Source organism: Manacus vitellinus, unplaced genomic scaffold, assembly GCF_001715985.3.
Source record: "Manacus vitellinus isolate BGI_N305 unplaced genomic scaffold, ASM171598v3 scaffold_29_pilon, whole genome shotgun sequence".
NCBI classification, from domain to species: Eukaryota; Metazoa; Chordata; class Aves; order Passeriformes; family Pipridae; genus Manacus; species Manacus vitellinus.
Genome location: NW_021940207.1, coordinates 6499067 through 6525585, shown reverse-complemented (window position 1 = coordinate 6525585; position 26519 = coordinate 6499067). Strand labels below are relative to the sequence as shown.

The following is a 26519-nucleotide window of genomic DNA, read 5'->3' as shown; positions in this document are numbered from 1 at the left end:
CTCAAGAGTGACCACCAAAATACGATACCAGTCTAAAAATGGGTATGTCTGAGGGTACACTCAAGCTTTTCGCCATAATTCCCAGTATTCGAGGTATGTTCCTGACACCAGAAGCATTGCCTTTCTGCTGAAGATGGCAAAGCTTTACGAAGTTCTCAATTTAGAAAAAAGTAACAGATTGCAACCTTCTCACAGTCATAACCCATCTTGCAAATTACATGTCAACTGATCTTTAATTTCTAAATGGAAACAGCATCCTCATCGCCAGGGTAATCTCACCTACCTGCTCAGACTGAAGCAGGACAAGAAAATGTACCAGGGCAAAGAGGAAGTTAAAATTACTTTGACTGTTGGCTGACCTTGACCCTGCACAGTTCAAATCATAAAGACCATTGGTCTTTCTCAGAGCAGAAAAACTCTCCTAAAGAACAGAGAAGGCTATTTTAACAGAAGCTCCACAAGCTCTAAAAGACTTCTGAGGAAGCTCTTGAGGGAATAGAGGGGATTGCAGGGAAGACGCACCAGGAAGTAAAAAGAGGGGAACCTATTAAGCTTACCAGCACAAGATTCAGGTTTAAGAGGAAAGGAGATTGTCCTGCTTTGAAGGAAGCATGTGTGAATATGCACATTTATATAACAGCTATTTCCATACAGATTAATGGGAGGGAACAAAATAAAGGTGCTTGTTTGCAGTTGAATAAACAGGGCAGAACAGACAAGCAATGTATGCTGGAATACCTTTACTGGTGTAGCCAGAAACCAAAATACTATCAGCAGGTGTAAGATTATGCTAAAAGTCAGAGGCTGACTGTAGATCCTGTGTTTATGGGTTATAAGATGACTATCATCTGCTAATTTATATTTCTGAATATAACTTTTAATTTCTGGAATAACCGTTCCCTAGTCAGCTCCATAATTTTAGAGACTCAGTGTTACTAGCTGTAGTTTCATTGGTACCTCCTGACTCAGCTCTGTTCCAAGCTAAGGGGTCAGACCAGTTCATCCTTCATTGTACAGTAGCTGCCCTTTGCCTGTGACCACTCAGTCTTCTAGAAGCCATTTCTGAATTTGCCTTCTTAATCAAGATAACAAATGGTGCAGATTTCTGGAGTGATAAGATAATGTAGTTTTATTCCCATTTGCTTCTCTAGATAATCCTTGTATTCCATTTGCCTTTTTGACTGTAAATTGAATACTGAGATCATTATTCCATTGATCTTTTATAACCCTGAGCTCTCATTCCGTCAAGATGATGCAATGAGAACACAAGTTCTTCTGAGATCCTTCTGGTAACCTCCACCCATCATGACTGCCAATCTTCTTTCTTTACTTTTATTTTCCTTTTGTTGGTGGTTTGGTTTTGGTGGGGCATTTTTGTTGGTTTGGGGTTTTTTTAACAATTAAATCCCAAAATTATTTTTTTCTTATTTTGTGAGAGCTTACATTCTCTGTAAAAATTTTGAGGAAGTCTATTGTGTGCATCTAAGAAAACTAGAAACCTACATCAACATGATCTGTATGCACATGCTTTAAGGGATTTATGCAGCACAAATTCCCTTTACAATGCATTCATTGCTTTCTCTTCTCTAATTTCTTCTCATGTTCATCGATTCTGCACTTTAGAACAGTTTCACTGTGTTTTGCCGGTACAGAAATGAGAGTGAGTTCCCATTTCTTCTCTCCCTTCTGGGAGCTATTTTAAGAACAAGTACCACCTTGCCACATTTCATTCCTGTGATACCACAGTCAGGATAAGTAGACTGTTATACAGCACTGTGGCACTAATAGATAAGCAGTTTCAAATCAGGGTTAATTTAAAACCATTAAGCTTAAATACCATCAGGTCCTGGAAATACTTTTGCAAAGATGACTAAACGTGAAAAAAACCAAGGATACACTGAGTGAGCACAAGACATTTATTCTCAGAGTAAAAAACTACAGTGCATGTGGCCAGCTGCACTGCTGCAGTGGGATTACTAAGCCTGTTTGGAGAAGGTTTGGGTACCACTGACACACTGGTAGAAGCTTTTCTGAGGATGGGATATGGGGCACGGAGACACAAGCCTCTGCTTCTAAGCAAGAGGAAAGGTAAGGCTAAAGGACACGCTTCTCACCCAAGAGAGACATGATCACAGCTCGGGCAATGCCCAACTAATCACTGCCTCCCTAATTGGGTAAGCATGGAGTAATCCTTCCCTCCTCCATGTACCATCCCAAGCTCCAACAGAGATTCATAGAGCCAAAGAAGGTAAACTCTGTTTTACTGCTTTTATTCTAATAAAGGAGTGCTTGCACTCTAATGCAAACTGAGCCTGAATAAGTTTAATTTCTCCCAAACATGGCACTACAAGGTGAACACAGATAAAGCACAGGGGCACTGACATGGGGCACAGTTGCTGCTTCAGAGGCATTCACCAGGTGCTTTGCTTGGGCAAAAGGATTCCTTTAGTTAAGATCTGGGGGTAAAACACCTTCTTTTCAATGGGAAACAGTATTTCACCTTAGTCTGAAATACTTCACTATTCACAGACAGGAAAACAGTAACTCCTTTACATTTAATGTCATAGTATGTCACTTTTATTCACTGAAAAAGTTTATATAACTACAAAAGACTCCTCCAATGTGCTTTAAATGGTCAAACAACAGTAATCCACATGTCTAAGCCATTTTTAAAAGATTGTTGGTAAAGAGAAGTGGGGATTTTTACTGCATTACCTGAAGCACAAGAGCTCTAGTAGAATATAACAGCACTCAGCCAGAATGACAGGTCTGTGCAGAGATCAAACAGGCAGCCAGCAGTGAAAGAGGCCAATCACTGCTCTGCCTGATCTGTCTGTTCCCAGCATCCCTTGGACAGAGATGACCATTCCCAGGAATGCATGAGAACAGGAAAGTGTCCAACAGCGTTGCATGAAATATGGACAAGAGTCCACAATTATGTAAGTTAAGTTTAACATATTTCCCACCACCACCTCCAACCTATTTTTCACAACTGACGATTGCACTAAGCTATTCTAGAAATACCAAATATTCAACTAGTACAATGTCTTTAGTTCCTTATGGATGTACTATTCAGTCAGTATTTAAAATTTTATAATATAGCACAAATAAGCAATTTTAGGTCCCTTACCAGACTAATAAAGCTGGTACCATGTTCCAACTAAGATATTTCTGTTCAGCTGTCCATGTCTGCTATGCATATAAGGAACAGGTCGAGTGCAGTCATTTTCTTCACACCCTTTGAAGATTGGTGCTATGGTGAAAATCTCCAGAGACAGATCAGCAAAAGGGATTTGATTAAAATAAAAAAGAACTGCAGAGACTTCTCTGAATCAGTAGGTCTAGCTTCCTGTTTTTACAAATTATTACAGGTTTTCTTTGGAGCTTCTGTATTATCAGTGAAACAATAGCCCAAAATATCAACATATAATATACAAGCATAATACTGAAATATATGGAAGCTCCAATCAGGACCTACACTTAAATACCGAATTGCCATGTCACATCATAAATACGTTTTCCCTCTCATGCATGAATTGCTTTAAATGAAGAGTGTTGATTTTTTTTAGTCTTATTACACCATGGCCCATTATTTTATAGCCTTGTAATAATCTGTTATTCAAAGCTTCCACTCCATAGTTTAAGAAATTGCTTGGTATTATATCATATCTGTGGTAGAATTCACTTGGCTGGAGCTTTTTAATAAAAGGAAATGTTAAATCCAAACCCCTCACTCTGAAGGTGTGATACTGCAGCTAAATTCAGTGTTACATCGAAATAAACCCTTTTGTAGCATCGCCATCTTGTGGCCAACCTGCAGAGCAACGTGTTGCCTCAAGTCCCACAGTCAGTCCAATGGGATCCCACTTCATTGCAGAACTCAAGGAACCTCGCATTGTAACCACGAGTTCCTACAAAGAATCTGGAAACCTCATACTAAAGAAATTATGGTACCAGCTGCCTACCTACCTGAAAATATTCTTTAAAATGTTTGGGACAGAATATCTGTGAAGGATCTGAAGTTTGACCATTTTCCCTATCTCTTCATGATTCTCTACCATTAAACATGAAAAAAAAAAAAGAGCTGTTTTACAGCATTAATTAGGGTTCCACTTGACACAGTATTAAACAGGGAACAGAGGACATGAAATCTGGGTCATGTTTACTCCTTTGTTACTTGAGACACAGGAAGTAAACATTTCTTCTTAAACTGACAAAGCTCCACTTCAACAAGACAAAACCTGTAAGTCTTATTTAAACTTTGAATCAGTACAACAGGTATCACGTATTTCATGCCAATTACAAACATGCAATATTTTAACCCAATCTGAATCTGAGGCAGCCCATTCCTCTGTCAAGAAGATAAACCACCTTGTGTTACTATAGCACCTAATGTGGAACCTTTGATAAACAGTACTTACATGCTCATCCTCTAAAAATTTGGGATACACATTTGTCTTTTTGGTCACTGAAAGCTGCTCTTTGAAAACAGCATCCACCCATCCAAGTAAGTTGTAAAAGCTGCTTTAAGTCCTACAGTATTTGAAAATTTCTCTCAAGAACAAAATGCAAACCAGTCAGAACCAGGTATCTCCCTTCCCTTCCCTTCTATTCTTTTATATTATTGCTCCAGACTGCAGAGGACTTGCTATAACAGAAGGTATTCCTCAAAATCCGATTGTACTGCCCTCTGCAGTGCTGCTTAAAAAGCAACATATGATCATAAAACCACTGACTTCTTCAAACTACTAAATTTCAGTTTACCATACATTGCTATGACATTAATAGAGAGCAGTCACCTGAAACTAGTCAGATATATGCTATAAAGAGTAATACGAGCTGCACAGTATTTCCCTTATACACAGTCTTTCTTATCAAGTGATTATTTCCCAGCACTTATTAATTTGAGAAAGATAATAGCAATCTTCCTCAGAGACCGAAGATACACAGTACTTTGAAAAGGTATTTTGTAAATATATATTTTGTAAATATACTTACACACTGCTTAACTATCTCCAAAATAGTTTTCTTTCTTCCAGACCATTTTACAGCTCACCCCCTGGTCTTTTTGATCCCTTCATGCTTTCTGAAAGGCAGGACTAACTGCTCTAGGAATTAGGAAAAGCTTGTGAATAAAGCAAGTCAACCTTAAACCCCCAGAGGAAGATAACTGGTTTTTTATTTCTAATGGTTGCACACAAAATGTGTTGTATTACTTTCTGAATATCAATAAATTCAGGGAATTACACACATGAAAGTGTGTTACTGTGTCTACCTTCATAAGCAAGAAAAGATTGAAGTCCTGTTCATTCTCAAAAATGAAAGCTTTGTCACATTAGCATTCTTAGAAGGCTCTTCAGAGGTCAGTCTAGACCACTTCAAAATGGTTATTCATTAGGGCTTAAAGAATTCAGATTGTGTAGCTGAAGACTATGGAAAAATACAGAGAGTTCATTATGGAGTTATAAGGAAAAAGAACTGCGTTCAATACCATCATATACATTTTTAAAACCTTAGAAAACCCGGAAAACAAGCAGTAAATACACTCACTATAGCTAGTTCTTTTACAAAATCTTTACAGGTCAGTTATAAAGAGTTGATACATTCAACAAGGTTTTTCTTCATAATTTAAAAAAAAGGAAATATAACTAGGTTCAAAACAACTTTTTTCTTAAAATATCATAGAATCATACAAGTCAGAGAATGATCTGGGGTGCAAGAGACATTAAAGATGATATAGTTCCAAACTCCCTGCTATGGGCTTGGACACAACTAGGCAAGGTGGCTCAAAGCTCCATCCAACATGGTCTTCAATGCTTCCAGGGCTGGGGCATCCACAGCTCCTCTGGGCAACCTGTTCCAGTCTCATCACTCTCACAGTAAAGAATTTCTTCCTCTTACCTAATCTAAATCTATCCTCTTTCAATTTAAAACCATTCCATACTACGTGTCCTTGCAAGAATTCCCTCTCCAGCTCTCTTTGTACCTTTAGGTACTGGACAGGTCTCTAAGGTCTCCCTGCAGCCTTCTCTTCTCCAGACTGAACAACCCCAACTCCCCCAGCCTGTCTTCACAGCAGAGGGGCTCCAGTCCCCTGATCATCTTCATGGCCCCTCTCTGGAACTACTTCAACTGGTCCACATCCTTCTTATGTTGGGAGTCCCAGAGCTGGATGCAGCACTGCAGGTGGGGTCTCACAAGAGTAGAAGAGAGGAGCAGAATCCCCTCCCTTGCCCTGCTGCCCACATTGCTTGGGATGCAGCCAAGGACACACTAGGCTTTCTGTGCTGCCAGTGCATATGGCCAGGTCATGTCCAGCCTCTCATCCACCAGCACCCCCAAGTCCTTCTCCCCAGGGCTGCTCTCAGTGTAACAGCATTTGTTCTTTGCAGTCACAAAGGACACTATCACACAACAACAATTCATGCTAAATATATCAAGCTATAGGCCTAGTACAACGTGAGTCCATCTCATCACTCTAAAGCCCAAACAGTCACCAGTATCAAATCACTCAGAGGTGTTCCAGAAAACAGCACTCAGTCTAGTACACCAAATGCTGTGCTATTCAGAAAATTATTAAGCTGCATCTACCTACTAACCCAGTGAATAAAAATACCTGTTTTATAACCCCCTCCATAACCTCACACTTAGTTTGTCATCCTCATCTTTAAATCTGTCCTGAGGTTACTGGAGATGTTTTGAGAATAATGGAGTTTTTCAGCTACCTGCTGAAAAACTCCAAACATACATCACACTTGGCTTATTATGTTTTCCACATAGGCATAAATTAAAATACTTATTAGAAACAAACTCAGAATCAATTCTATGGGGTCCTGACAGAAAAATCCAAAATGTAAGTGACAGCAGGAACTATAGTGCCCCTCAGAACCATACCCAGAACCTTAAGTTACCTGTATTTGTTTTCTGGGCATTTTACTACCATGCACCTTTAGCCAGAACGTGTGGAACTAAGTCAATGCTTTAATGTCTACAAAGTAAATTTTACAAATGAGCAGTTCCACAAAAACAAACAGAAGCAGGTGTATCACAAGTATTTTTTTTGCCCCACAAAATTGAACTCCTGGAGGGAGTTTAACATCAAAAGAGTTCACTCTTCTTGTAATTGTAAAAATGCCTACCTTTACTGGTGAAATATGAGAATGGGAAACAAATCCATGGACATTCTCAATCTGTGACAGATTCTTCTCCGACACATGAACCAGCTCTGGGCCCGTCACCTCATTGGCAATGTGTGGAGAGCTGTGCTCCTGGGGAGGTGTGTCCTCATCCTGATAGCGGTATTTCTGGAAAAAAAAAGTACAGAAAAAGATCAGTCCACCACAGAAATGGGAACAGATTATCCAGAAAACCTAAGTCAAACAGAAATAGTTATTCTTCCGACCTTGCTGACTTCAAGGCAATAAAATCTATAAATAAAAGTTTTAATTAGTATTTTTAGTTTAAAGACTGATCCTGTCCAAAAATGTTCCAGCCCTTTTAGTCTCACCTGGAATTACTATGAAATTACCTAAACCCCAGTAGGGTTTACTGTGTCCAGAAGATGCAACTCAACATTTTCTAATGACATTCACACACTACTACTATATCCTGACTATGTAGAGAGTTACTACTAGATTACAGGGAAGGTATGTCACATCACTAATGGTACAGAAAAACCTTCTAAACACATATTCATTTTAAAGTTGGACAAAGTTATTCCTCTTACTGAAGAATATTTACAGTAGAAGATATTCCCCTAGCATTTTTCATTGGGGATTTGAGAAGGGGGGGGGAACACGCAAAAACACCAACACAAAAAAACCCCACACAAATTAGCCAAATAGTCTAAACTATTTGGTCAATTTAAACTAATTTCCTTTATAGAACAGCCAATACCTTTAGACAAAGCACAGAATTACCTTGTTTTTTTTCCTGAAACCAGAGACATTAGAAACAGGTATCTGAACATGCTTGAGTGCAAACAGGCTCTAGATTTCACTAATAAATATATGTTTAGATTATAAGGTGGATCGGTGCTTATAATAACATAGTGCATATGAAGTTTTATTAGATCAGTATGTTATTATTTTGATTAAAAGTGAAAAAAATGTTGTGGTAAAGAATTCTCTCCCCTAAAAAGCACTGACAAGGCCTACAAGCTTCTCAAAAAAAAAAAAAAATTTAAAAAGTGAACTGCTAATTGGATTTTGATGCAATATTCAAGATTGATTTCACTGTTATTTGCAAAATATTTCCCAACTTGAAACTACTACAAACAACAGAATTAATGTTTAAAATACACTACATTAAATACTTACATGATAATGTTTCAAAACGCAAATAGAAGAGAAGGACATGAAGTGCAAGAAATCATAATATCCACACCACTACTTATTCTAAAAGGTACCACACTATCCTTGCCCTTTACAGAAACTACTTTTCAGCAAAGTGCTTCAAGTGAAGCAAACTACTGCATCTTGTAACAGCTAATTCTCCATCACAGTGGAAGTGTTTAGTGCTGCTTCACTGTGGAGCATCATCTCTGCAACACTGCCCCTTGGGTGAGGCAGCACATTCAGGTGACCTGGCTGGTCAAACAGGCACCACTCAACTCTGCCCCTTCCCCTCCTCTCCCAGGAGCTGCCAGCCCTTGAACAAGAATTCAGTCAGTTGTTCCAGTCATGCCAAGTTATTTCTGCTGCTAAAAATGAAGCAAAGCCCCGTGCAAGTTCCCCTCCATAGGAGTCTAAAGATGTGATTTCACAGCACAGCCCAGCTCACTCAAGGGCAGCCACTGCCCAAAGGAGCAGAACCTCTTCAGTCGCTTTGGTCGAGCTGTACAACTTCATCCCCTGCCCCTGGCTGGGAGCTCACATCCCACTGCAGATGGGGAGAGAGCTCAGCAAGCTAATCCAGCAGAATGTTCCTTCCCTCTTCCAGCAATACTGCTTTTTCTGTAGTTCCCTGAAGTGGCTCATGACAAGCTGAGACGAGTAGCAATGCTGGCACAACAGGGAGAAAAGCAGGTAAAGAGTAGGGCCAACCCAGGAGCAGACCATGACTCTACTTACAAGCAAGAGAATCCAATCCTGCACCCAAACCCAGACCCCAAGGAGACCCCAGTTTACAAGAGCCGTCTGAGCAATGGACACATCAAAGGAAACAAAAAGGTGTGGCAAAACAGTTCTGAACTTGCAGCCAGACTGCCTCAGCTGCACACCTTGGAAGCCTCCCAGCAACCAATTAGGTAGTGGCCAAGCAATTTAGCTACTCTTTAAGAAGTTTTATGGACTGCTCTATAATTTATAACCATAATTTTAAGTCCAAAGCAACCAAGTACTAAACATTTAACACAGACTTCTGACAGAGACACTGCCCCAAAGGATTCTGTTGCAAAACACAGGTGTGTCAAAATTAATTTAAAACATTTCTCTTCTGATGGAAGATAGTTAACAGGATATCTTGAGGCTAGATTATACCTTCAATGAGTTTTGAACTGTCACCAAACTCTGTGGATTAAATTACTTATGATGTAAACTACTGGAAAATCCCTTTATTCTAAATAAACCAGTGCTAGTTTGCATGAGACAAGAAGATGGTCCCAACTGACCACAATAAAATCCCTGTTCAGGTCCACAACCTCCCTACTTCAGGTCCCAGGCCTGGCAAAATCAGACAGAAATAACAATGAATAAAGTATCTGCAACAATATCTAGGACTAACAAGGATTTTGTGGACATCTTATAGCACCATTTTTCAGAATAAAGATCACCTCTTCACAGAAGAAGCAAGGAAAAGTTTTAGGAAACATTCTGAAAAAGGTTCACTTGAGTCTGCCTAATCTCTTATCTGTATTTTAAAAAGAAGATATTTCAAACAGATTAATACATAAACTACCCCCTAGAGTTGTGGGTTTATATTTTATCTAAAGATCCTCTCATAAGAAACCTTACTGAGACAGAAGTGAAAGGAAACTATTTAGGGAAAACTTAAACAATCCCATGTCCTAAACTCACAACCCATATTCATAGCAGCATGCAACAGTTATTCTAGAGATTCAAGCCTTACAGAATGTCACATTCATGGACAGAAAATTAATTATGCTAGAACATCCTTAACTACAAGATGATCTAATGACAGAATGTGAAGCAGCAATAACTACAGTTCTCTTCAAAATGGGATGTGCATCAAAATCCAGTCCATACTAGATGTACATATCAATCCACTACCTTATGTGAAAACAAATTTGAAAGCACAATAATGTATCTTCTCTACACACAAAGAAAAAAAAATCAGTGCTAAAATACATTTAATCTGAGTGAATGGACAACTACAAAAAAATAAATGTTTGTGAGTTAACTTCTTAAACTCACTTGCCTTCTCCAGACTTTAACCCTCCTCCCCCACCAGCCATATGACTCCCAAGTTACTGCACACTTCAAACAACAAAACCAACAAACCCTGGGGAAACACAGTCTGACTTATACAGTCTGTCCCTGGGTTAGTTTTAATTTTCACTGTACAAGTCCAACCATGTTTTGAAAGGGGTTAAGAATAAGTGAGGACTTCAATATGTAAATCTAATCATTTGAATTCACTAAATATACTGAAGCTTACAGGGCCAGACCTCCTCTGCTGCAGTATGAACAGGCAGCTCATCAAACGGAGTGACTTTAGATCGTTTGCACTCGATTCTTCAAGTTTAAATACTTGCCCTTGTTCAGTCACTGCTTCACTTTACAAGTCAAAACTAAACCTGAAAGGACCCTTCAAAAGATCATTTCAGCGACTGAAGTTACTTTGAAACACTTTGACATGCAACATCATCTCCACTCCTGCATAAAATGACTAGGATGCAATGTCAAAAGCAAATGGGTAGAAAAATCTAAATACTTACAGTTCTCCTCACATCTCCCCAAAGCCAACTCTGATGTCCAGATACCAGTCAGCAGAAAATAGCTTCCAACCATTCTAATAACAAAAGCAACCCTACAGACAATTTTTGCATAATCTTGCTAAAACAAAGCTAATCCAAAATGAATAATATATGAAGATGCTAACACCTTTTGTACAATCAATCTTTCCTGTAGCCTAGTGGAAGTGCTTAGGAAAGTAACAGTGCCTTCCTCATGAAGGGAAAAAAAGAATGGACACAAAACTAAAGGTATGCTCCACTACTGCAGAACTAAAGTCACCTTGAAAACTTTTTGTTTGCAAAAAACAGACAGACTATGCAAGCCAAATAAAATCTCTTTGCAGGTGAACAGCAATTCACACTGAGAAACTGAAAGCATGTGAGTAACAAAAGAAACTTCAGTAATGTAAGAAAAGAGGATGATAGTGTTTGTGTCTTTTTAGAACTTCTTCACTGATCATAAAATAGGACATTCAGTATTATTTTCAATTTAGGCTTCAACATACAATAAACAGAATGACTTGAAATACTGGAAGGAGTTTTTTGATCTTTGGGTTTGCTTATTTAAACACAAGTTCGGTACTCTGAGTAACTAACTTCATTCTCAAATAAAAGCACTAAGTTTTCTTTTAATAGCTACAGTTATGACAGACATAAGGCATTTCACCCTCCTTGGACAGTTTCAGTTTGACATTGTATCTTGAATAAAACTGCTTATAACATGCTTATTTAGGTCACAGCGTTCCATCATATGTCAAAATGCCCAGCCTGTGTTAAATGTAAGTATTTATGTAATGACTCATGCCATGGACATCCACAAACAATAAAACAAGTTAAGGTAAGTATATACATTTACAAAAACTCCAGGAATATTTATAGTGAGGTTCACTTGTCCCAGAAGGCCAAGGAAAAGAAACTAAAGAAGGAACAGTCAGATTGTGAATGTTCTTTTCATGTGCTCAAAAAGGAAAACTGAAGATTATTTCATGTGATTACTTGTGTGAGACTGTTTCTTTATGTGAAGGACTGGTATAGGTAACCCTGCATTACTGTTTCACACTGTCATTTAAATATTGACTCTTTCAATATTCAAAAGCTGTATCTTCTCAGAGGACAAGAGCATTTTACTTTTAGTACTACGCAGCACTACAACTTTTATCCAAAAATTGACGAGTGCCTGGTGCAAAATCTCTCTGCACTACCAGAAAGTCACTATTTAAAAATAAACCCTTCAGTTTATTGGGGATGCAGGTAGTACAGAGGTAGTATGTAGGTAGCAGAGAGCACTCACTCTGGATTAACAGCAATACACGTTTATCCTGGAGATAACTAAAGCCTGTGCATAAACAGTCCGAGACATTTCAAAGCACAACCTTGCTGAATTAACGGCGCTCAGGAAGCTGGGGGTCTGCTCTGCCAGGCGCTCTGAGGAGCCGTGCAGGCGAAGGACACTAATGAAGGCAGTGATGAGGAATCGTGCCGGCAGGGATTCGGAGGCGGTGTGACCCCCTCTCACCCGCAGCGCTCTCGGCCAGGCCTTGGCCCCCGCCCGCCAGCCCGGGGGAAGGTGGGGGCTGGGGGAGGGCGGGGCCGGGAGGGGAAGGTTGCGGGGCTGGGGGAAGGTGCCGCCAGTCGCTCAGCCCCGGCCAACAATGCCCAAGTGGGATGCGGATTGTTTTGGATGATATTTTTAGTTTGCTCTTAAAGTGAACAGCATCCCTGCTCTGCAGCTCAGCGGGCAAAATCCAACCCGAGAGTATTTTCATTCTATGGCTTTCCTCCCAAGTTCACTGTTATAAATAAGGAAAGGGGGCTGCAGTTCCACAAAAAAAAAGAAGGAAAGAAATCTTAATGTTATATCAAATAGTTTCGAAATTGTATCAATAAATAGATAAATATTTTCAACCAAAAAATGCTCTGAACGCAGGAAGCATAAGCAGATTCAAAACAAGACACAGTCTGCCTCCTGAAAATAAAGCAGTCAACTAAGTTTTGTAATATTTACACTATCAGAATAGCCATAAAAATTTTGACTCCTCCCTCCCAACCTAGGTGACATTCATTCAACATCAACATTTTGTGATACATTTATATATATATATATATATATATGTATCACACATGCATATATTTGTGTATATGTGTACACACAACTGATCCCACTTCACAAAATAAAATCCAGTCAAATTTTTTTTTCCTTAAAATAACCTACACTGACATGGAAACAATATGTAAAGTAAGTTTTGGAGAGAAAGATTTCCAAATCTCTGTCTCAAAAGTAACTTCATACACATATCCCTTTAATTTTAAAGGGGCTTTCCAGTAGTTAACATTCTCATCATATCCTTGACATTGCATGTTAATTTTACTGAAAAAAGCATTTTTGATGTGACACCGAATATATTTGTTTACCATTCTGAGGATTACCAAATTATATATGTTTTATTACTCTGCAATCTAAACAGTTGATGTAGTCCTAAAATGACTAAATGCCCGAGGGCACTGTTAAACCCAAACCTGCCACTAACAATTGCTTCCATCAATATGATGTTAGGAGGCATTTCCAGCCCTGCATCTCAGTGCAAGTCTCCTGTGTATTTAATTCTCTACAGCTGAAGAAAATGAAAGCCAAGTGCAATAAACTGATTACATGATGATTAATGCTGATTAATGGAGAATGACGACATTTTACATGCGGCATTCAGTAAATTCAAAATGTTGTTCAAAGGGATCTCTAAACAGTAGGCATGATAATTCATTACTACTGTCACCATCACTAAGAGCTCAGATAATTGAGTAAGGCATGGAACAAAATACACACTATTTTACCACAAATTTAAGGTACAGTTACATTAGACACAAAGGCAATCATCCATTAAATGCAGCTTACATTTCCAGGAAAGTCCTTTTATAGACCCACCTTACATCCAAACATTAAAGATATTGTGTTGTTCGTACATGCTACTTTACAGTGGCATAGCATCGGAGAAAAACAATCCAAGTTTTTAATGCTAGGAGACATTTTTTCAGACCCTGTGCACTTCAATCGATCCGTGACTGAGATTCCAGAAAAATGCCTCTGTAAGCGCTGCTTGCTGCCTGTCTTTGACATTTATTCTAGGTCCATAGTGTTCAAAAATAAGCCTTTATATTAAATAGGTTGAATCCTTCAGGAAAAATTTTGCTTCACGTTAGAAACCAGACCTTATAAAAAATGCAAAGAAAAAATCCTGTGTCCATTTTTAAAATTTTTGAGTCAGCTTTATCTTTAATTATGTCAGCGCCAGCTCCAAGTGACAACTGTCTCACGGCCCAAAGTAACACTCGGATCCTCTCAGCCAGAACCTCGGGTTAGATCCAAGGCAGCTCCACCTGCTGCAGTGCAAGGACTGCTATCTCCTCCATGAAAACAGGAGCAACTCCAGCAGAGCCACTGCTCAGTGTGTGCTGGTTGCTTAGGGGAGGGGCGAGATGTTGCAGCAAGGGACTCGTTACACGGCCCGACAGAGATAAACCCAACGCTCCCTGCAAGGTGCTTTCGCACTGCACCAATGAGCATGTGAAAGCCCATTTGAAAATCAGCTGTGTGTAATTATAAAACCGGGGACATCGTAAGCCTAACAGCAGGGAATTTGCTGATCTGCAGTTTACACTAGCTTTTTCAAGGAAGTGTCAGCAGACCACAAAATGAATGGCTCTGGGATATTTAATCCTCGTTTTCAAACATTAAAAATTCAAGGTTATTTGACACGTCAAAAAAATGGTTTTTAACTGCTGAGTAAAATTCCTAATGGTCTACCAAAAGCAATAAAGAAATGGCTACAGAAATACGTGAATATTCTCCAACTTCAACACACAATGAAATCAGAAGCTGCTATTTTCCCCCCAGTTACCACTATGAAATCTGAACAATCTGGACTATGCATCAATTAGATTATGAAGAGCTCTTGGTAAAGCATTGCAAACAACCATACATGTGAACACTTAAACAAAAGAGTTTGAAAAAAACCAAAGCTTTTTTCCTTAGAACTGAAGTAAATACTGTCCTAGTCTCCTTAAGATTTGTTGTTGTTTGTTGTGTGATAACAAGTCTAAGATGCAAAATTATTTTTAGAATGTTCTGTTTGGTTGTTTGTTTTTTTTTTAACCAAGCTCTATAGGATTCAAACTTTATTTTCTTTTTTACAAGTACAGGAGTCCCTGCAGGATTTTAATCTATTTATATATTTTAATAAATTGCATCACAGACCTTGATGAAAAACATGTCCTTTGCAATTACTCTGCTCTTGTATCATAAGCTAACCAGCCTTTGCAAAAAACTTCAATGAAATAACATTAGCCATCATTGCTATTTTTCAGAAGTGGTATTGTAAAAAACCCTCTTTAGGACATGACTGTTCACCTAAGTTTACACCTGTACCAGCCTTTCCAGCCTTTAGTCATCTCCCTTCTACTTTATTTGGTTTACCCGATAAGCATCCCCTGAGGTAGCAAGTTTAGTGTAGTGTAAAATTGCATCCACACTTCCAGCTCAGAAACTAGTAACTTCATGAATTATACCAAGACAGTCATCTTTATATAAATGTGCAGATTGATGAAACCAAAACTAAGGCATGATGTCTGGAGAAAAATGTGTAACTCAGCCCACAGTAAACCTCAAAATAAACTCCATTTGCATGAGGACCTCTTTCTTGGTAGACTATCCAAGGATCACCGATGACAGCATTTCCATATTCATAAGCAGTTTTCTTTCCAGTGACCTACAATTTTTCACCAAATAGCCTCAGACTTCATTTCCCACAGAAGGTCATCTTCTGCATGTGAGTGCAGCAGTAGGGGCAGGGCTAAAGAAAAATATCTAACACTCAACTTGATTGTCATGGAAAAAGAAACAAAGGCTGTAAAAAAAAAAAACCACAAACAAAAATATACCTTCTTTATCTAGATAAATTAGATTATGTTTTCTTGCAATAACATTCAAATCCAAGGGTAGCCCTAAGTAAAATAGGATGATGGAACAACTAAAACCCCTTCTGCAAGCTGGGGGACACAGTAAACAGTCTTCTGTGTGAAGCAGCAGGGCAGAGCACAACTGAGCACATACTCAAACAACACATGTGAAATAGGAAACACTGCACAAGGGGAACACAGTCACAGAGAGCTGTCTCTTGCCAAACACAAGAATGTTCCTATCCCACAAAACAACCTTTTCTATGCACCATGGATCAACAATCTGTCTTACTTCCATACTTCTAATCACATTGTAATAAGATAATTTCTCACTGAAATAATACACAGTCCAACGCATGGCAATTTCATGACAACAAAGAAAGTCAAAGTGCCAAAAGCATTTCTTGAATGTTGCAGAAATAGCTTTTTGTGATGCAGAAAATATAAGCTCTAATGTGCCATGGGCATAGAAGAATCAATAAGAGGAAGACAGAGTCTACACATCTACAAAGGATTCCATCAGTAAGATACAATGAAGAAGAGAAAGCTTAAGTAACTTCAGGCAATTACATCTACATTGTTGATGAAGACCACATAAACCATCTGAATCTTTCAGCCATATATTTGCAGCTGTAGATAAATAAATTGGTTACACTGCAAAATTGTCTTGGCCTCTGTACAAATGAAACCTTTTACATTTGGTTGCCCACAAGATTAAAAATACAATATTTAAGCTTGTAAAAGTAAAATATATTCTTACATGTTTTTCTGACTAAAGCCAGAGATTTAACTGTAATGAAGGTTTCACTTGTTTAAAACAATTATTTGTGCTCAAAGGCTTTTTTAAAGAAATAGTTGTGAACATAAATCTTTCTGAAATATGAACATATATTATCATATAGAGAAACATCAAATATTTCTAAGTCTACTTTTGAACTCCAAGGAAATATATCCCCACTTAACTATTCCAATTGAAGGTTGAATTGACATTTCAAAACACAAAAAACAATGTATTAACACAAGGACTAATCTGTTAATAAGAAGAATATGCCCTTAACTCTCTAGCTACCTATCATTACTTATTGCCCATTTATCAGTCTGTATTTTGTATTATCACATAAAAGCTTGGGCTTCTACTGTCAGAGACCACTGTTTCCATGTTTCCTCAAAAGTGTTCCCAGTAAGAGTGACTGGTTTCATTCTTACAAAAACACTACATAAAAATGAATTGCCTTTATTTCAGGTTTTGTTTGAATGTTTGCTTGGCAATAATCCATCTTTATGTACAGCTCCCATGTGCACAGTAAAAATATCCACATCATTATGATCTTTAATTAGTAACCCAAACTCATTTTGTTATCATAAAATAAGGAAGCTCCTATCTCCAGGTCTCCCTGAGCACTTTGAATATTGGATAGAGAGAAACAAGAGCTCTGCAGTATCAAAAAAACCCACACTGTAAGACTTCCACAGAAACTTAATGCTTCAGTTCAGCACTTGCCAACTCTTCTTGATTGAACACACATAGTACCAGTTTCATCGATCCCTGAGTTCCACCTGTATCCTCAACACAGCACAGGTTAGGAAACAGCAATCTCAAAAGCAGTAAGACCTGGAGCTTGTAATAAAATGAGTAGTGAAGGTCTAACTTGACAAATGTACCAACTGTTCAGAGTGCCAAACCCAAGGGAAAAGGCTATATTAGCCTTCATATTTCTTCAGACAGAACATGTCCCTTAAGTATCACTGCAGGCACCTGTCAAGCTGGCAGGACTCAAGTTTAGGTCCCTCTTTCCCAGAAGCCTGACCTGGTAGATTTCTGGGATATTTAATACAATCAAATTTAAAAAAAAAAAAAAAAAAAAAGCTTATCAGAATTATTTAAATCCAATAAATTTCATTTAACCTCTGCTATGCATAATCATAGTCTGTAAGGTCTTCAAAGAGTACACAGAATTCCAAAATCATAAAGAGCTCTGCAAAAAAGCTTGGATACTAGTTTAAGATTGCCTTACACCAACAGAGAGCTCTAATGTAATGGCTGTAATCATTTCTTACCCAAGGAGTAGTAATTTTATAAGCGTTTTCTATAAGGCAAATGAAATTTGAATACTACTTTGAGAACAACTGATGTCTGATGCAAACTGCATCCATCAGCACCCAGGAAGCTCTTTGGCTCTGCAGTTCTTGCTCCCTGAAGTATCAGGTGACCATCCAAGCCAATGCTGAGAGTAGCCAAGAAGTGTCCTGCTTGTTTCTGCATGCTCTTAAACTACCAGAAAAATCATCTGCACAGTTCTTTTGGGCAAGGAGGTTTATTTACTGGAAACACTGTGAGCTGAAAATTCCCCTTCTAGTGGGCATCTTTAACAGGATTCCATACCTTAGGAGCACCTTTTTGTGAGCTTGGCAAGTAAACATGTTTGCAGAACTGAAACCAGCAGCCATTGCTGCACCTCCAGTTCAGAATGCTGATGTGTATCTGCCCTTCTTAAGAAGCTTAATAGTCTCATATACAAAATTTGCAGTGCCCGCTCAATCTGACCCATATGTGCCCAAAATAATAATCACTGAACTCTCTCAAAAATTGAGACTCCTTTCTATTGTTTTGACACCAACAATAGAAAAATATTTTCTGGAACAATTAGCATATGGTAAATACAGCTGTCTGTGTCTTAAGTTTCCAAAACCCTGAAGAATACCACAACCTCATTAACTTCAGAAAGCAGGTGACACATTACTTGGGAAAGAAGAATCTGATTAATAGTTGCTTTCTTTGTTTTTTTAAACTTGACCTGCAATGGCATTTAAGCCCAGAACAGGTCCTATGAATAGAAACTTTTCAGTGGGTGTTTGTGATTTTTCTCCCAGTTTATTCCAAGCCTTAAATTGTTACGTATAAGACAGATCTGGGACATCACTCCGATGAGGTCCTTCATAAGCCTTGATAAGTCAAGCCAAAACACAGTCAAGAATGTTTCCCTTCCCAGCTGAGTGACCATCACTATGGGCATCTGTATAAGCTTGCTTCTGGAGTTCTTTTCAGTCCAAAACAGAGAAGGAAAACATAATGCCATATTGGAGAAAAAAACCCAGACGTGTCTGCATTATGATGTTCTCCATATGCAAAAATAATCAGGTTTCAAAATATGAGCTGACAGATTGAAGAGCATTCAGAAGCAAAACTTCACAAAACTTTCCCGACAATTACCACTGCGTATTCCAAGTGTGATTTCAAAGATATTTAATCATATCATTCATCTGTCAGTTGCTGTCTCTTAGTAATTCTATGACTAGAGGTTAACTTCAGCCAAATTGACTGGAAGGACTGAGGTCTCTGAGGACATCAATCATGTGCAAGTTTCTTAGCGTAGGTAGCAGGCAAGAGAATAAATATCAAAAAATCCCCACCAAAGGAAGGGAGAACAGCAAGAGGATAAGGCTGCCTCAGCAACAAGCAGAATTTACATAATGAGAATGAGATCAAGAATATCAGAGGGGAGAAAATCTAGTAAAATGGCATATAGTAGCTTATATTAAAATAGTAGCACACCTTGACAAAAAGGTCATGCTTTCTAAGGCAGGTATGAGGCCATTTCACGTTTCAGAATTAAAAAAGCCTGGAGTGGAATCTCTTCCCCTTTTTCTGATGTTTTGGAATTATTTTAGCACTACTGGAGCATGTTTTACATCTTTAGTTGCCACACAAGAAGTTCCTGAGAATTAGAGAGGTCATTGGCTAGTACGACTAGTATGAAAGCCAAAACTCAATGTTATTTTCTCCTAGTTGGAAGCCACGAAAGTCAGGAGAATATCTTCAAAACACACTAGGAAATGACTGAAAATAAATTGTTCCTTTTGCAATACTCGAAGTTTGATCCATTAAAGACATTGTACATGCAGCAGACTGGCATCTATCTGACCTCGTGTTACATTCACTGCAAAAAATTAATTTTGTTATATTGGCAACATCTATGTGAGGAAAAAAAAAGTTATTGTATTCTGAATAGACTGTACTGTGATTAGAATACAACTCAACTAGAAAATTCCTAAAATCAAAATCTACTACATTGCTTCAAGCATATTTAACACGTCTAGAAACAGCCTGTGGTAGGCTGAGCCTGGATGGCAGGTATGCCCCTACCCAGTTGCTCACTCACTCCCCCCAAGAGGGATGAAGGAGAGAATCAAAAAGGCAAAAGGAAGGGGAGAAACCTCATAGGTCAAGATAAATAAGTGAAGGGGGACATTAAAAAAACAAACAAACAAACAAACAAAAAACCAACCAACCACACATATAAGCAAGGCAAACCAAATCACCAACCACCAGCAGGTTAATGACCAACCTCAGCAACAGCTACTTCCAGTGTTATTGCTGAGCAAGATGTTAAGGTATATGAAGTATCTTTTGGGTCATTTTGGGTCAGATGCTCCAGCTGTATCCCCTCACAACCACCTGCCCACCCCTAGCCTTCTCACTGGGGCAGCAGAGTGAGAAACAGAAGAGGCCCTGACATGGTGTGAGCACTATTCAGCACTAACTAAAACACCAGCATGTTTCTCACAGTCTAAAACACAGCACCATATGGGCTGCTGTGAAGAAAATTAACTCCATCCCAGACAAACCCAGTACCAGCCTGACCTGAGAAGTCCTTTAAAATTAACAACTATGAGATCTTTGCATTCAAAAAAATACTGCTGAAATCACTCTTAGAGTAAAAGTATATGATTAATCTAAAGTTGCCTTTGATGTGTTGCTTGCATCTGTCCATGAAGGAGAAAAAAGTATTCATATTTAGCCCTAGATGGTCCATTCAACTCTCAGAAAGATTTCTAGTGAACACCAGACACCAAATCCCAAAGATTAAACTGATAAACTATAGAAGTCCAATAAGTAACAGGCCTTCTGAAAGAGCTAAAAGCTTAACACCCTTGTCTCATCCCTTCTTTACACCCTCAATGAAGCTTCCACACAGCCTGAATTTGAAATGGGTGGACTCTAATCTGAAGTGATAAAGATTATCAGCCAAGCAAGGTTAGACTGTCAAGGCCATAGTCAGTGGGAAAAACTGAATCCAGTAGGGTGTGATTAGTTGGAATTGTTCTCCCCAGTGTCAAGACCAGGCTGGAGCAAGGATCTAATTTATCACTCTGGATTACTCCCTGTAGGACCCAGGCTGACTAGGCTAAGCACATCCTCCAAAAGAAGGTTTTCCTTAAGCACCTATTGGGCTGAAACACAAGGCTAGTTTGATTCAGGCTGTCATGCAGGAACTATTGGACGGGGAGTGTGATGGGAGGAAAGAGGGACATCTTTGAGGCTTATTCCAGTATGGATAACATATGAAGATCCTTCAGCTCTTGCAGGATTGCTCAGAATCTGAGTCATCCCATCTTTTTTAAAGAGCTTCTTTAGGAGTGCAGTTTTCAGTAGGGAATACCTTCTAAATGGTCCATGCAAAGTAGCCAAGGAAAGCAGATCTGCTGCTGAATAACTCTCAAAGCATTAATCAAGCATCTGTGCCTCCACCGGAAAAATAAGGGCACACTGGTAAAAAACAACTGAAAATGAGTGAGAGGAAATATATTAATAATACATGTCTTTTATCTGGGAAGCCTCACACTACTTCAGATTCATTTCAATAGCTGTTCATGTTGCTTAATACGACATGAAGAAAAGGCTGCAATTTGACATATTTGGTGCTACATCAAAGCAGCAGAGCAGAAAAGAGTAGAGGCTAACAACCTCTCATAGCCAGTGGAGATGAAGTGCTCCAACAATAATAACTGTTTCTGCAGACAGTGAGAAGGCTCTTCTCAGAGACAAGCAAATCAGTCCTCCAGTCCTGCTGTTTCAAAAACAGTGAAAACTGATCACGTTTCAATTATAAAATAGTCTACTGAGCTCAGGACAGAACCCAGACAGCAGTGCTGTTCTGTGGGTACTCCAGTACCTGCCATACATTTCTGAGTACCCAGAGGACTGTCACTAGGTTTTAAAGAAAACAACTGTTTTCAAAAAGATTTTTCATACAAAGTTGGTACCATGCTTAAAGGAGAAATGCCAATAGTGTATGTCTTATGTCATTCTAATGAATCAGAACATTTCAAAAACAGAGATGACACCTCCCTGTAAATGGGAAAAGATTCATAATGCTACTTTTTGACTCCAAAGGATAAAAGAATTTGCTGGCCTACAGTTTCAATTCATTGCAACTCCATCACTTTCTCATCTTAAAATGCAAATCCTCTTACAAGAAAGGACTACCATCTCAATCCAAATGGTAAGGGTGCTGGTGATTTACCCTTTGTTATTAACTGAGAACAGGTAAGGAAGGCTGTTATTACCTTCAGGAAACTAAAAGGTAAAGGGGAGAGTTGCAAGAAGGCACAGAACAGACAGATAGAGACCAAGGCTTTGAAAGGCTTCTGACAGAGCCCCTTGAAGCTTTCTTATCTGTAAGTCAAGCAATCACAGGCAGGATAGACAGACTGGGTTGAAAATTTGTGGACCACTTGGCTCAAAACGTGACTGACAGCACCATGTCTGGCTTGCAGCAGTAACAAGCAGAGCACCCTGAGGTCAGGAACTGGGACCCACATTGCTCAACACTGTCACTTATTGCTGGCACGATGACACAGAGCACACCCCAAGGAGACCAACAGGCCACACTCCACTGCTCAAGGGGTCAATACAAGAAACTGCAGAACCTTAACAGAGACCTCTGACCTGGAGCACTGGGTCAGGAGGCAGTTCATGCAGCTCGGCAAGGAGCTGTGCTGAGTTCTGCAGCAAGGATTGAACAAATCCATGCACTGATACAGGGAATAACAGCTGTACAGAGATACATCTAATAGGCATGTGGGACAGCAGCCTGGGAGAAAGCCATGAGCAGTTCAGGGTAGGAGACAATTCTGCTGATAAGTATCACTTCTCTCCAGTTTTTCTAGAAAGAAAAAAGTATTTCTCAAAGTATTTTTGCTGCTGTTAGCAGATTCGTTCTCCTATGTAGTGCTCATTAATATGTTAGCCAGTGCAGTAACACATTCAGAGCTTGCAAATAAGGAGGAAATAAGTTAATTAACAAGCTGAAAAAAAGGGTTAGGGGGTGAGGGTGGTCTTATAGCTTTCGAAAACTGAAAACACAAGTTACAACTTAATCACCATGACAGAACAGCTTAAGCGAGAAGTGTAAAGACTTATGAACTGAAGCTCCACAAAGGAAGCTCAAATCACATTTTCTCAGAGCAGGTTAAATTATCTTAATGTCAGTGAGCACAAATTAAAACACTTATTCTTACAGTAAAAATCACTGTCAAAACAGAGCCAAACTTTGCTAAGAATTCAAGTAGTGATGCTTTACACACTTGATTATTACCAGTTCCCCTGACCATAAGTTTACTTCATCTACCTTGGTTACGAGTGCTTTCACAATCTGCTCCTCCACTCTCCTGAAACATCATAATTTGATAGAAGGTACAAGGAACAACCCTTCCAATAGCAAAAAACATAGCAGTAGTGTTTTGACTGGCAATGAGGTGTAAATATGCTCCAAGAAAACTTCAGAAACAGGTAACAAATATTTGTTACCTATTACCTCACAACTATTAAAGCATAAAAACTGTGCGCTTTTTAAGCTTGAAATGTTAGCAGCTTAAATCAAATTTAACTTTGATTTAGATTTGTATCCACAGTTTATGAATCAAACCTTCAAAATATTGATCCTGGACTCAGTCCTACTTATCGACCCCAGAGCTTCTGCATATTAATACATGTTTCTAAACCACAGTGCTTCAGCAGGAATCTAGGGCAACACAGGCACCAGTCCTTAAAAAACACCAGCAGCTGTTGGCAAACTAATTGCACAACTGTTCAAAACAGAGTATTTCTTCTTAGTAAGTTTTAGCAGGATGCAATAGCTTGCTACAGAAAATAGTGCCCTACTTCAGCTTTGAAATGACTTAAGTTAGGACCCAAATACCTGAGTGAATGTGACAGCATGTTAAAGCTCATGTAGGTCATTCTCCCCTTCTCTCTCCCCGTGTTGCCTTAAAAACACCTAGAAAATAGTACCTTAACTAAAATTATAGAGGGGTTTTTAAGCCATCAAGTAGAGCAAAGCTATTAGTTCAAAGTTAGAGTTCCAATTTTCAAAAAAGAAACTTAGAGAAAACCAGAAATTATTACTTCTCTGTATAATTTTGAGATACTCACAAATCTTGCCTATTGGAGACATTTCTGATCATCTCATCTGATAAAAATAGACACAAAAATTAGAAAAGTATAGGGAATAACAGGAAGGGTAAAGGTGCTCAGTGGTTTCCATTTGAGAAGACTTAACTGCCAAAGCTCTTCACCTTATAAAGCAAGCAGTTGAGTTGGAAACACACAATCTTTAAAAAGATGAATGGCAGAGGAGAGGCATACAAAATGCAACTACTAACTATTTAAGACAATACAGGCATTAGCAGACAATTAAATTACCCCACAGATGTTTGAAAGCAAATGCAGAACTCATTGCCACGGATATCAAATGTTCAAAACGGAACTACAAAATAGCAAATCAAGAAACTGAGATCTAATAAAAATGTGTGAGTGTAATCACTGTCTCAGGAAACCTTTCACATGCTGCCTGCTGGAGTGGGACAGCAACTAAGTGAGCACTTGTCCTTCACTTACAATCATAGAATAGAATCACTAGGGTGGGAAAAGACCTCAAAGATCATCAAGTCCAACCATTAACCAGACACAACTGTGTTCACCACTAAACCATATCCCCAAGTGCAACATCCACATGCCTTTTGAACACTTCTGGGGATGTGATTCCACCACTCCCCTGGGCAGCCTATTCCAATGCCTGACCATCCTTTCAGTGAAGAACTTTTATTACCATTTAACTTAAGCCTTAAGATGAATTGCCAGTCACAGAATATCCTGAGTTGGAAGGGACCCACAAGGATCACCTACAAATCCAACGCCGTTTTTAAGGCAGTCCTGTACTCTGAAGGATTCAATTTGCATCACCTACTACTAGAACAGCAGATCAACTCCAGGCTTCCCTTGGGCATCTTTAGCACTGGTTAGAGACACACTGATATAATGACAAACAGGAACAACAGAAAAGGAAATGGGAAAGGGAATGTAAATTACAAAAGGTTTAATGCACTGTATTGCCAGGTAACGTGTACAAAAGCCATACAACACAGAATGCAGGTCAGAAAGTTTTCACATTTCTTGTATGTTTATGGATTGCTGAGGACACAAAAGTTTAAATTAAGAAAGGAATGGGATACTAACAATACTCACCAGAGTTTGCAAAATCCCTTTAAGACATTCTATAGAAAAAATCACCAAAATAAAAATAGTTTGGTGTTGCCAGTTCTTGTGTTACAGGAAATCACTAATTAGGCTAAGGGCTGCGATAATCCAATTTTAACTGGAATTACCACATGTATATATTTTTATAGTGGATCTGGATGGATTTTAACTGTGTAAAGAAATTCCCAAAATAATATAGAAATATAAATATATATATATATATAATATTAACAAGATTTACAGCTTCTTGATCAGCAAGTCAACAAATTAATACCAGCTCTGTAACCTGTAAGTTAATACTCCATTTTTTTGATCCTCTCTTTCAAAAGAACATCCTCATATACTTCAAATCTCGGAAGGATAAGGAAGCTTTGCCAAATTCTTGGCCGTAGATACCGCATTGTCCTGATTTGTTAATCTAAGAAAAGCACATTGTACACAGTAGAGGGCAGCAGTTCTCCACTGCCACTCGAAAGCATTTCCCTGTTGGCAACAGCAGCATTTATTTAAAGATAAGGATGCAAACCACTAAAGTCTAGATTAAATTATATTCCTTTTTCCAAAGTCTTCCTTTTACAAAAGTACTCTACAAATTGAAAATACAAACCAAAATAAAAAAAATTTACTGTGATTTCCAAGCATCTGATTTGATCTAAAAATAAAACCTGAGAAGAAGCAAATTGATTCTGCCAAAAAGTTTTTCATTTCCTTCATTACAGTCACAATCTGGTACCAAAGTTGTTTCAATGTGATGTTTATAAATTGCAGTGCACTGGTGAATCAATGCACAAAATCTCATTTTGACTTTATTCTCTGAATAAATAGATGAAGAAACATTTTAATTAGTGGTAAGAAAAGTAAAGGTCTTTAGATTGCCACTTAGTAGGCAGGAAGTTGAAATAATCCTATTTTGAAATTAATTTTCCTGTTTAATGTTATCAGATATTTACTTCTCCGATCCTTGTGACAGTAGAGTTACATTAGAATATGCTACAAATAGTGTTGACAGGATTTGAGATGACTAAAAATCCTCATTTTTGGATCCAACCCAAGCTGGTGCTTTTCATTGAAAATCATGCAAAGTGAGACAGATTTTTCTGCTAAGCCTCTCAAACAACCTAAACCCATAATAAACAACTTAATGTGACCTTTAAAATCATCCAGCTACATCACAATGGGCTCGTGCTATCTACATTATTGTTATAAAAGCCTTTTATTAACTAATTACTTTAGCAGCAAGGATCCTTTTGATTTCCAGCTTTAATTTATTTTAGCTTAATTCTTATTGTTCCCACTTCAACATCATCACATTTGAAAAGTCACTGGCATCTTTTG

General features: G+C 38.5%; 1 protein-coding gene across 10 annotated transcripts in view; it reads right to left on the bottom strand.

Annotated features, from left to right (window-relative positions):
* Positions 1-14335, bottom strand: part of DLG1 (discs large MAGUK scaffold protein 1) — a 93543-nt gene extending 79208 nt beyond the window's left edge. For 8 of the 10 annotated variants that reach the window (XM_018074929.2, XM_018074931.2, XM_018074932.2 and 5 more), the window contains exons 1-2: positions 13836-14334; positions 7140-7304 (exon numbers count right to left, since the gene is read on the bottom strand). In XM_018074929.2, the coding sequence (XP_017930418.2) occupies positions 7140-7304; positions 13836-14027 (357 nt within the window). In that variant the 5' untranslated portion in view covers positions 14028-14334. Of the gene's footprint in view, positions 1-7139; positions 7305-13835 lie in introns of all 10 variants that reach the window. The other 2 variants (XM_018074930.2, XM_018074933.2) reach the window with 1 other exon arrangement.
* Positions 14336-26519: the final 12184 nt, after the last annotated feature.